A 12,576-nucleotide genomic window follows, 5' to 3' on the forward strand; every position below is an offset into this window, starting at 1 on the left:
AATTCGCACCCAAGATTGTCCAGTCTTGTGGCCACAGCTTCTAACCAACATGCTGGCCCACCTTCCTAAGTACAGAAAATGCATCTGTGGACTCGAACATGCTGTAGGGATTTCCACAGCGGACCTTGTGCATTTAATTGTCACAGTTACCTCAAGGACCCAACACTCCCACCCCTACGCCACCTGTCACCTGCGCGTCACCACCCTTTTCCCTGGGATCCCATTTGTGAGCATCACGAACAATCGTGTGGCATTTGGATTTGTAAGCCCAGTCCAGTGGGAGCTAACCACAGCCTCTGGTTTTAGATCAACACTTGAGACTTACACGTTCTCTCTCCTGTCCTTTGGCAAGGTGTCTGCCCAGGGCATTCAGTCCACACCTCTGAACTTGGCTGTGAACTGGCGCTGTGAGCCTTCGAGCACTGACCTGCGCATAGACTATAAGTACAACACGGATGCCATGTCCACCGCAGTGGCCCTCAACAACGTGCAGTTCCTGGTCCCCATAGACGGAGGAGTGACCAAGCTGCAGGCTGTGCTTCCTCCAGCAGTCTGGTAAAAAGCTTCACGCTCCCCTCCCCCGCTCTGTCCTCGAAAAGGACTCCTGCTTAAGGGACGGCAGACTTCTTAGCACCAGGCTTCACTGTGGGAAGAGACCTCAGAGGGCCAGTCCGAGGACTTGGGTGGAAATGGAAAACTTCTACAGATCAGTTGAGCGGAAAGGGCTTTAATCAGGGGAGTCCGATGTTTAGCTTACCATGCAAGCAGGGAGCAGAGGCTTTCCTCTGGATCTCAGCTGAAAGTGAGTGTTTCCCAGTGCACTGCAGAATGTGCAGGGCCTGGGGAAGGAGAGGAGCTGGCTACCAGGAAAATCAGGTTGGTTTGCCCCTTAACAGTTTGATCCCTAGGATCAGAAAACATGCCTGGCCTAATTCCTTCTCAACACACACACACACACACACACACACACACACACACACACACACACTAGGGCCCAGGCTGGACCCTGTGTTTGAAGATTCTTTCCATTCCAGCTGCTGGCTAGGGAAACAGCAGACAGGTTCATCAGCTTTCTCTGCCTCCCAAACCTGAGCCTCCTTTGGACCTAGGACCTTAACTGCAGGAGACTCTGGGGAATGCAGTGTTCCATTGAGCCACCAAACTGTAGAAAGGCTAGCTGCTGGGAATCAGATGGGACTGGAAATCACACTCATTACAGATGAGTGCTAGAATCATCTGTAATGGGGGATGTGGAGGGCTTCAGTTTTTTCACAAGTACCAGCAAAACCTCTTTAAAACTAATGTGGGGGTTGGACAGATGGCTCAGCGGTTAAGAGCACTGGTTGTCCTTCCAGAAGTCCTGAGATCAATTCCCAGCAACCACATAAAGGCTCACAAGCATCTATAATAGGATTTCATGCCCTCTTCTGTCATGCAGGCATACATGCAAACAGAGCATTCATATACTTTAATAAATTAATATTTAAAAAATAAAACAAAACAAATGTGAGTTAGCGCTAACCAGCATTTGCGGTGAAAATTACCTAAACACCACAATTAACAACTGCTTCTCATGTGTTTTCTGGGTAGATGTATTGTAAGGACTGTATTACCCTCTCTCTGCTTATCTCACATTGCTGTGGCTCCTTAGAATAAGGAAAAGGAAGCATGTTTATGCATGTAGGGGAACAGATATAGTTAGGCAGAGCTAAACGTTTTGAGTCCATTCTAATTTAGCACTATTTGGAAATGTGGCATCTGTTGAACAAATTCTTTGTGTGTGAGAAAGCCCTTTCTTTTATTTTTAGGAATGCTGAACAACAAAGAATATTATGGAAGATTCCAGATATCTCCCAGAAGTCAGAAAATGGAGGTAATGTAATCATGAGCTTAAATCCAACATAACTTACAGGTATTGGCCAACTATGGACCCAAAGCCACGTACCCCTAGAAGCAAGCAGAATGCTTTGTTAGTCTCTCTTTACTTTCTAACATCTATCAAAGCAAATGGCTTTTAGCAGACCTTCCTCTCTCCCACCAAGCCCTCGACTCCCACGTAGACCGCGGCATGTGTCCGTCTTGTGTCATGCCCCACGTCGATGCTTTTCTTTCTCCCTCTGATGTAAATCACGGGCTGGAAAGGATGTAGCCATCCTTGCAGCATGCCACAAGTTTCAAAGCACCGTTCTGCTGACATACTCCGTCCAGTTGCTCACAGTGCTCAAGGATGCTCTGCTCACTCTCACTTTGTAAGCGAAGGATACGCTGCTTCCTCGGCTGCCCAGTCTTGCACAGTTCACACCTCAAGTGTGACTTCAGAGTTGCATGCTGGGTGCTGCCAACTGCTGCCTTGCAGTAACGCTCTTCTTTTAAAGGCGTAGGTTCTTTACTGGCGAGATTTCAATTATCCGAAGGCCCCAGCAAACCTTCCCCGCTGGTTGTGCAGTTCACGAGTGAAGGAGGTACTCTCTCTGGCTGTGACATTGAGCTTGTTGGGGCAGGCTACCGGTTCTCACTCATTAAGAAGAGGTTTGCTGCAGGTAAGTGGGTAGCTCTCCCTCCTCGAGAAGGAACTGGCTGTGGTTTCTCACAGCTCCTATCCCCACCGCCCATTAGAAAGCAAACTGATCATTGAATCAAGTATAGATGAACTGGCAATTCCAGCACAAAGGTTGTGGCTGCTTGTGCTGGGTCTGTTTCTCGTGCTGGGCTGAGCCACCGTTCCCACCTGGTTGATCTGTATATTGAAGTCAGTGGGACAAGTCCTGCCACTGTAGAGCCAAACAAGATTGACAGGCTAGGCTTCGACCTGAAAATGTATTTTTTGAAACAGGAGAGAAAGCATTAAAATGTGTGGCTTGCCTAAGGCAGGGGAGCATTAGATTCCTAGGAAGGTTTTTTGTTTTTTCCACATACTTAGCTTTCTGAAATTTAGAATTGCCAGGCTAAACTAAGGCGTGGGAAGATCTGATTTTTTTTTAATTTTTTTATTTTTTTTTACTTTAAAAGCAACCTTTAATGTGTCTGTGTGATGACTCAGCAAGTTAAAGGCACTGGCCACATGAGCCTGGCAGCATGGGTTGGGTCCCAGGGTGTAAGGAAAGAAGCACTTAAAATAGTTGTCCTCTGACCTCCACACGTGTGCTGCCTCACACACACACACATCATGTCTATACATACTATAATAATTCTTTTTTTAAAAAAAATAAGAATATGTGTAGTTTTTGAGCTGGTGAAACGGATCAGTGAATAAAGGTGCTTGCCACCAAGCCTGATAAGCCGAGTTTGACTCCTTGGAAGTCAAGATGATGGAAGAAGAAGAAAACCAGCTCCCACAAGTTGTCCTCTAACTCTCTAACTACCACATATGTGCCAAAATGTATACATTCTCCCTCCCTCCCCCCTCTCAATAGGTAGGTAGATAGATAGATAGATAGATAGATAGATAGATAGATAGATAGATAGATGATAGATAGATGCATAGATAGACAGACAGACAATAGATAAATATCTAATCTATAGATATGAACTGTTTGCCCAGGAACTGGGTATGGCACAAACAAGAGCATATAGAAGACAGGATCTTCCCAGTAATGGCGACTGCTCTTGTCAGTGGCTGGCACCGGTAGAGTCTTACACATTTGAAGCCAATGTATTACCACTCCCCCTCCTTTCTCCTCCTCTGGGACGTGGTTTCTATGCCTGCTGTTCTGATGTAATTCATTATTCATTATATCCCTTTCACTCTCAAATGAACTAAGTCCGAAATAAACATGAGCAGCTTCTCATATTCGGGGACAAATGCCTGACCCACCTGAGCAGCATCCAGAATGTTTGGCAAACTGTCTGCAGAAATAGAAATGGTAACTATGGATGTGGAGAAGGAAGAAACCTGAAAACCTCGCATTGTAGGAACGCGGCACTCCGAGCATGCAGGGCTTGGTTCTGAGGGGTAGAGCAGGAGCAATAGATCATCTATGGAACTTGTGGGTGACATATTGATCTGTGATCTTGTTTTGCAGGAAAGTACTTGGCAGATAACTAATAAAAGGTCATGCAAGGATTTGGAAGATCCATGCCCCGGAGAACTGTTGTTTGAGAGACATGTTTTAGTCTGGCTTGATGAACACAAACCGATATCCGTACTTGGGGTCTGTCAGCTGGAAGGTCCTGGCTTTCAGCAGTGACTTCCGGCACCCAGTACTGTGCTGCTCAGTTCTGCAGTATTTACTTATAGGTGTAATATTTGTTAATGGTTTTAAAATGTAATTATTGTATTTGTAAAATGTACCTTCATTCCAGTAAGGCAGTTAGACACTTGGGTTTTAGCATTTTCCATTCCTGAAACGGATGTAATTTAAACTGTGGTATGTAAATTTAATAGTAGTACTGTTGAACGGCACAATGCTTACAGAGATACAGCGCATTTTGTCAATATATAAAATTTAAATATAATGTTGATAGTTATCATAAAGGGGGTGCCACACATCGAGAACCTTAAACAGAACCAGAAACATAGCACCCAGCTTTCTTTCCTTCACCCTTTACTATGTTTCCCTCTAGTGCTAAAGAAAACTTCTAGCTTCAGTTTAGTGGGTTAAATTCAGAAACTATTTCAGAGGAAAAAATTCTAAAGTTACAGCATATTCAAAGAGAAACATTAATTACCACTTTTTAAAGAGCTTTTTTTTCAAACTGCAAATTTCATAAAAATGCAAACTGTGTAAACAGGGCCTCTTATTTTTATAACTTGTGTAAAAAGGGAAAAGCAATTCATATTTAAAGTTTAAGTATATTAAATTATATCCAAGAGTGCAGAGGATGCTGAAGTCTCACCTGACCCCAAGCCCCTCTGTGCCGTTTAGCAAATGTGGAGATTGCTAAGTCATTGGATTAAAGCCAACATGATTTTTAACATTTCGAGACTTTCTGTAGCTGAACTGGTTAAAACTTTTGCACAATTGCTCAGAACAGAGGGGCCTCCCTAGTCCAGCATCCCGGGGTGGGTACCTCGTTTCTTCTTTACTCATAAGAATCAAAACACAGAGAAGGATGGAGGAAAACAAATAGTTCCCTGTTCCTGTTCCATCCAAAAGGAGAATTCTAAACTTATCATTTACATCTTTGGAGGAAGGAAGAAATAAACTTTATAAATGAAATTCTATTCACCTTGTTATCCTATGAATATTTTTGGATGATTTTAAGATTCATCATATACAACTGTGAATCTTTGCCGCTCTTGGGGAATTGAAAGCAGAGTCGGGGCAGTGGCTTTGAACATAGTGAATGCCACAGTTCTGGGAGGGGGATGGTGTCTACCCCACCGGAGGGGAATCAAAGCAGTGTTGTGTGGGACATAAAGAAGTCTTCCAGTAAACCACAAGTTATTTTAAACAGAAAAGTTCCCATTTGAGACTCTCCTACTGAGTTGGTGTGTGTAGCATCTGCTGTTGAATCACATTTTGTATCCACTCAAATCTGACAAGGAGTGGTCAGCTCCTTTCAATTTTAGAATCAAATTAAAATTTTTTTAAGTCTTACTTCAACAGTGAGATTGTGGTTGGCAGTCATTTCTAGCGAGCTCTGTAGATTTATCTGTGTTCTCTTCAATCAACGCTTGCTACCGAAAGGATGTCCAAGAGGATTTTTACCTGCAAACAATTCATCTATTTAAAACAGGCTCCTGCCTAATTCCCCAAAGCAGTCCGGCTTTGAAGGTTTTATTTCTTATTTATTTATTTTTTTTGAACAAACTAATGTGTTGACCAAAAAGTTTGGCTTTGAAACCGAAATAGAGAAATAAAATGTAAATTTTAAATTTAATCTAATGGAACAAGTGGAAATAAAAACACTTAAACCAATGGAGGGTACAAAGCAGAAAAATGAAGCTTATCTAAAATGTGATTATACAATGTTTTTAAGTAGTCAGTTCATGGAAAAATATTGAATATTAACACAAAGCATATTAAAAATATGTAAATATTACTGTTTCTCATGTCTTTCTCTTTATATCTTATTTTGTGAAGTTTTAGAATGAATTGGTCATTAAATACACAGTGTTTTCTTTCCAAAGAATAATTTTGTTGATATTGTAAAAATGTAATTAAAAATAGAGATTTGAGAAGTCTCTAACATTATTCAAATATTTCCAGGAACCAAATTGGAAACTATGAAGAAATCTTGTAATCCTTTAATTGACTATTGTGAAATGAAATGACAGTTGGTAATCTAAAAAATTAAAACTTGAAAATTCAGAGCTTCAGTGGGGAATGGTTCCTTCCAGTTCAGAAAGTGGGTCAAATAACAACAGTTGCTCATATCAGAGACGGAGCTGTCGGTGCTGTTTGGTTTTAAGTTTGTGCAATTTTATCTCCTGGTGAAGCTCTGTGTGCAGCACTGTAGGATAAAAGTTCATATTCTGAGACATGGTCCAAGACTAGACAGACCAGGTCTCAGTTATCAGTGTCAATTGGGTCAGGTTCCCTTTTGTCCAAAATAATGGGTTAGCTCATAGACAGATAGTTGGCAGAACAGTAAGCTTCAGACAAATCCCATATTTTTATGAAATTTTCAGAAATAAATTCCTGTTTACATTAGTCTCCATGTTATCATAATGGGAACTTGCAACTGCTAATCTAAAACTCCCTGAGATCCAGCGACGGCTAAAAAGAGCATTCCCTGTATGCTATTTGGGACACAGCTTGCCTCCAAAGCCTGTCCCTGTGCAGATAGTGACTGGAAAGTCCGAGAGCAGATCCTTGTGCATTTTGACAGTTTGTATACTTCTCCTCCGTCTCAGGCTGCAAAGTATTAGAGCCATACTCACACACATTTGCATCTTTACTTCTTCTTTCGAAGGAAGCAAATCTACCTTTGCTCTGCCGGTGTGATACCTGAAGGGCAAACGCAGATGTGCCCCTACCTTCTTCTCTCCCTTATGCTGAGAGTGGACCCATACGGAGTTTTCACGTTTTTCTTAATGGGACGTCTATTTTTTTTTTTCCTAACAAGCTTGTGCCTAGAACCCTGTATAGCAGAATGTTGCCAAGCAGGGAAGGGGCTTCTCCAGACCCTGAAACATAGTATCACAATATGTAAATGATTCCACAGTAGCTTCCAATGCTGAAGACTTACACTTCTATTTAACCCAGATAAACTACCTTTCCCGACTCTAAGAACATGTATAATCATAGTGATTAGCTGCTACACAACAAAAATAGCAAAAGGGCTCACAGTGTGCTCTGAGCGCTCCTGGGCTGTCAGACATCGCAGGTATCACTGCCTTCTACCTTAGACTCCAAAAATGGCAAAAAGCCTTTTCAGCCCGTGTTTTCCCAGTGACGGTATTGAGGCTTGGGTTGATTCATTTCCCCAAAAATGTCATCACAGCTAATAATGACCTCAATTATCCTGACAATAGAATGAGTACCTTGTTGGTCCATTTGGTTCATTTTGATAAAACCATCAACTTGAAGGTCAAGATAAATGGCACTCTAAAAAGTTTGCATTGAAAGTGTTAAAGAGGAGCCTGATAAGATATTATTTTAAAAGACCGATGTCTCTCTTCAAAGGATGAAATGTGAGACCCCCTTGTTTCCAACCAATCAAGTAGAGTAATGATTTAAGTTGAGGCCCTGTTATACATTCAGAACCTAGCCAGACTGCAGTGAGTACCAGGAAGTCTTTATCGATCTCTAGGGATAAAACTTGGGAATCTACACATTGAGAAGTTCCCAAAAGCTGAGCATCCTGGCCCTAGTAACTCTAGAGTGTTTTTTACTGCTCACATTATAGTGGACTTAAGCATTTAATTTCTAAGGTAAATGCTATTTTTCTAATGTTTTCTCCAAATTCAGTCTAATTAATGGTAGCTCCTTGCTTGCAAGCGACACTCAGACACTAAACCTGTATACTGACTTTATTTCATAAACTCTTGGTTTTATAAACTCAGATAAGCCTCACACTGAAAAGAATTTTTACCAGTTTTTGCTTTGCTTTGCTTTGCCTTTCCTCAAACCAATTACAGGTTGTCAGAGAAAGTTGAATGATAGTAATATATGCAAATATCCACTAGAAAGACAGAGGTTAGAGAAGGAGAGAGAAAGAAAATATGTTAGAGATTTTTCTTCCCCCAAAGAGGATGTATTTTGCAAAATCCCAGTCAAATATATTTATTTTGTCATGTGACTTTTTGTGTTTTTAGGTTTTAGAAGTCTAAAACCTAAAATTGAGGGGTTTTTTGTTTTTTGTTTTGTTTTGTTTTGTTTTTAGTGACATCAACGTGGACCAGAATATAGCTTAGAAACTTAATATAAGGAAATGTGATGTTCCCATGATGCCCCCTCCTGCTGTTTACCTTAGCCAATGAGTCAAATTGTTAGTATGAATACCTAAATCAAGTCAAGTGGCACTGATTACAGAGACTCTTATGAAGAACCTCTCTAGCACGCTCACTGTCTGAATCTATCTCAGCTTTCTTGGACTTTCCCTCCTCCTTGACCTTTTTGTTTGTGTTTGGTTGATTTCGTTTCTTCGTTTGGCATACAGTGTAGAACACAATTCTCTCGCTTGTGAATTAAATATGGCTTCTCTCATGTTTCATGTTAATCCATAGAATGAGGAGGAGGAATGAAACCAGACTGCTCTCTTTACGTCTTCAAATATTAAAAAGGAACAAACAAAAAGCACTGGCCTTCTTCACCCATCACTGCTCTGGGGCTGTGCTATCTACAGTAAGCCAGAGACATGTTGTTAATGCCCAATTGAAATAACTTTCCTTCTTGAAACACTGTCAAATCTTATGATCAGTTGTGTAGCCTTTTAGACTGGTCTCATGTTTAGTTTCTATCCCAAATGGGTAGTGCTGGGGGGGGGGGAGAGACAGATTGTGGACATGTGTCATGGATATAATAATTTATTCTCCAGACTGAACTTCTGGCTTCCTCCCTTTATTGCTGGAGTACATTTAGCCTGTGCTAAACACATCTTTAGCCTCATAAGAAAAAGGGGTTTCAGTCCAAAGCCCGTGCAGATTAAAGTGATCCTTAATGCTGTTTTAAAGAAAAAGTGGCCTATTTGCTATTACATCCACCAGGATTTTCCAAAATCATGTCTGATTTATTAGCACAAGCAAAACATTCATCGTGTTCTGAAACAACGTGGTCCTATGTCACAGCTGTCTCTCTTCAGACATGGGCAATAACTTTCAAAGTCCTCATGAAACTTAGACTGCCCCTAAACTGGTAAAAGGGTATTTTTAAGTATAAGAGTATCCCTTGAAAAACTTTAGGAAACTTTCCTTTTAATTACAATTCACAGCTCCATTGAAAGATATGTAAAGCAAATTATATATGAAAGAGGGATTAGCTAAGATAATTGTAGCTTTAAGGGAATTCTGCCCATTGGCAGTGAGTTGTTATCTGTGCTCATTAATATCTTACAGTGAGTTTTAACTCTCTCTTCTAAAGAACTCTTAACCCTGCATGGAAACTGTTTCACTTTTTAAAGATTTGAATCTCTGATGAGTACTTCAAGCCCCTGTTGTTGAAAGGTTCCAAATCCTTGGGGTAATTGACACTAGTGAAGAATCTTCATTACCAGATCAGGATCATGTTAGAGCGATGCTGATAGTATTTTTACATAACTTTTGGAATGCTATGAAACATTCTAGTTAGAGCCAAATGCAGTGCACTGTTCTCTCAGCATAGAATCAGAGGACTGACCCTGAAGTAGCCTTTGCTATTTTGTTGGTTTTGTTTGCTTGGTTGGTTGGTTTTTGGTTTTTTTGTTTTGTTTTGTTTTGTTTTGTTTTTTACTGTTTTAAAAAAATAATCATTTTTTACATAAAATCAAATGTAAAAGATGTTTATTTGAAATTGTTTGTAGCAGACAGAAATGACATTTATGTTTTTTGAACACAATTCAACCTTTAATCCACTCAGAGTCTGTGAATTATTACCTGAAAGACAAGCTACCCATAAATTTCCTGCTTCCTAGACTGAGCATATATTAATTCCACCTAACTCAGACAACTTCACTATCTTATTGGCATCTTTTCTGGAAAAATGAATATTGAATCTCATTTATTCATCATCACCTTAAGCTAGTTAAAATAACAAACTGAAAGACTATCTCTGACGATCCAATACCTGGTATTTTTCTTAGGCGTGGCTGGGATGACATTTCTTAAAGCTGCATTGACTCCACACGTTGGTGTTTAATTACTGCTTTTTAAAATGAACATGCGTGGAAGAGATGGGTGCCTCTCCCTCTGTCTTCCTACCCCTTCCTCCGTACTGCATCCTCCTCCCATCTCCCCACCCCCACCCCACTTGGTCCCTTAACTCAGTCAAAGAGATCTGGATAATTGCTGTTGAATAATTATTTTGGAAACCAGAAGGGGCTGCAGTGGTAACATTAGAGCCCTACCTACCAGCAGAGGAGGAATTTCCAGGGCTGATTTTAGGCCGTTTGAACACTATTGTGTTTCAAATGAAAAGGTTTTCTCATTAGTTTTTCCCTTGTATAGGGTAAAACCTTTCTGAATGAAATGACCAGTTTGAATCATCATTTCCCACCACGTGGCAGAGTAAGCCGTTGGGGTTTTACTGTTAACAATAAGAAGCTAGGAAAGGCGTCACAGAGAAATGTTGCTGTGTTTCTAACTTAGAGTTATGCAATCCATCGAGTCAGTGAAGATGTTTTATCAGTGTGTACTTTGACCTGGTAGTGGCCTTTATTTCAAATTATCCGTGACCCATGTAGCAATGTACACTGACTCCCTGTATACTCCTCTGCTGCGTGTACCATCGCACAAAACATCCCAGGACATTAAATATCCACAGAAGAAACGGTGTGTTCAAATACTCAAGTATATTTAAAATTTAGTCAGAAAGTCAGTGCCTCGTCTTTCTTCCTTCCTGCTCCTTTCAACAGTGTGTGACTTACTGTCCCATCTGCAGTGTGGCTTACTGCTTCCTGTGAGCTCAGCCCAGCAGCACCAGAGACTTGCTCCCTCTGTCGACCCCCCGCTGTGAGCTCTCTACAGGGCAAGCAGGACAGGAAGGTGACTGAACCGATTGAAGATAATAATCATGAGACCACCTCCACATTCACTTGCCTTATGAGTTAGTAAAAGTGTGGATATCATTTTTTTGTAACGTGATTTTTATAAATGTCCTTGCCTTCGTAGTCCTTCCAGTCACCTATCTCACAAAATCTTGAATATGCAATTATTCTTCATGACACATTACTGCAAATAGGGTTCCCATTTGAAAATGCAGTTTAATGTAAGTTGTTATTGAAATGTGATTTTTTTTTTCCTGGAAAATAAATGAAAAAAAAATATGAAAATAAACCAAGCTGTGAACCTTTTTATTTCCTGCACCTTAAAATTTAACCTACATTTCTGGAAAACGTAATTCCATAATTAGGGAAAGGATGGTAGACCCAAGGTCTAGCAAAGGCAAGGGCTTTTAAGTGGGAGGAATTCAATTCCATGCTTTGACTGGAAACCCAAGCATGTTACATCATACTTGTAAATATCCGCATAAAAACAAAAATGAAATGAAATGAACAGCAGGGCGTGGTGCTAGAGAGACACCGCTTAGCTCTAGCTAAAAAAAAAAAGAGCACTAGCTGATTTTCCAAAGGACCCAGGTTCAACTCTCAGCACCTACATGGCAGCTCACAACTGTCTGTAATTCCAGTTCCAGGGGATCTGACACCCTCACAGAATCATTCATGCAGGCAGGAAACCAACGTGTGTAAAATAAAAATAAATCATAAAAATGTCTTTAAAATGAATAACGGGTCTCTACAGCATCCGGTCTTTAGGTTTAAATGAGGTAGCAGCTATCGGTCACCGCGCAGATTATCTACCTAGTTGGTAGTAGTCAATGGGCAATTCTTTCCTGCTCTTATCTTTGTGTAAACAGGGCTAGGGGTGGGCTTTAGAGCTTTTCACACTTCGCTGGAGTCCGGATGCTAATTACCATCCTGGCTCCCGCGGACCAAGAGAACATTTGTCAAGCACCCTGCTGTATAGGCTGTATTCTGTGGGAGGCGTCCTGTCTTCATTCAATGGGTGTCCACTACAGCAAGGAGGATAGAAGGTAGACCCTCAATACCTAAATACCTTCACCACAAAGCTTCTAAAGATTCAGTAGCCTAGGGTCCTCGGAGGGCTTGAAGGAGCGCAGCCTGCTTCTGTACCAGCAGATTTTCAAATCCTGTGCTCCCAGGTGCGTCCTTTAACGTTGTAGTTCTCGGTGCGCTACTTCTGTAAAGTCATTTGTGACAGTTTTGTGGCAACTGAACCGCTGCACAGCATCTGTCAGCAGCGGGGGTGGAGTTGGGGGCATGGGCAGCTTCTACGTCTTCAGGTCTCGGTTGTCCTAGAAAATTTGCACGTTTCCCACTGGCGTCCCTGACGTCCTCAAGGGGAGAAACATGATACGGGGCTTTGGGGGCGCAGTTTCACAGTCAGACCTGGCAACCGTACAAGGCAGCAGGACTGGGAAGGCTCCAGAAGACAGATAGTGGGATTCCTAAAATGGCTCAGAGGCCCACCGAGCA

The 12,576-nt window shown here is 41.3% G+C and overlaps 1 protein-coding gene across 14 annotated transcripts in view; it reads left to right on the top strand.

Annotated features, from left to right (window-relative positions):
- The window catches only part of Sgip1 (SH3 domain GRB2 like endophilin interacting protein 1), a 213,435-nt gene extending 202,079 nt beyond the window's left edge, over positions 1 to 11,356 (top strand). For all 14 annotated transcript variants that reach the window (XM_021199555.2, XM_021199558.2, XM_021199559.2 and 11 more), the window contains 4 exons: positions 353 to 555; positions 1,809 to 1,873; positions 2,376 to 2,540; positions 4,023 to 11,356. In XM_021199555.2, the coding sequence (XP_021055214.1) occupies positions 353 to 555; positions 1,809 to 1,873; positions 2,376 to 2,540; positions 4,023 to 4,045 (456 nt within the window). In that variant the 3' untranslated portion in view covers positions 4,046 to 11,356. The remainder of the gene's footprint in view (positions 1 to 352; positions 556 to 1,808; positions 1,874 to 2,375; positions 2,541 to 4,022) is intronic.
- Positions 11,357 to 12,576: the final 1,220 nt, after the last annotated feature.

Source organism: Mus pahari, chromosome 6 (assembly GCF_900095145.1).
Source record: "Mus pahari chromosome 6, PAHARI_EIJ_v1.1, whole genome shotgun sequence".
Lineage (NCBI taxonomy): Eukaryota > Metazoa > Chordata > Mammalia > Rodentia > Muridae > Mus > Mus pahari.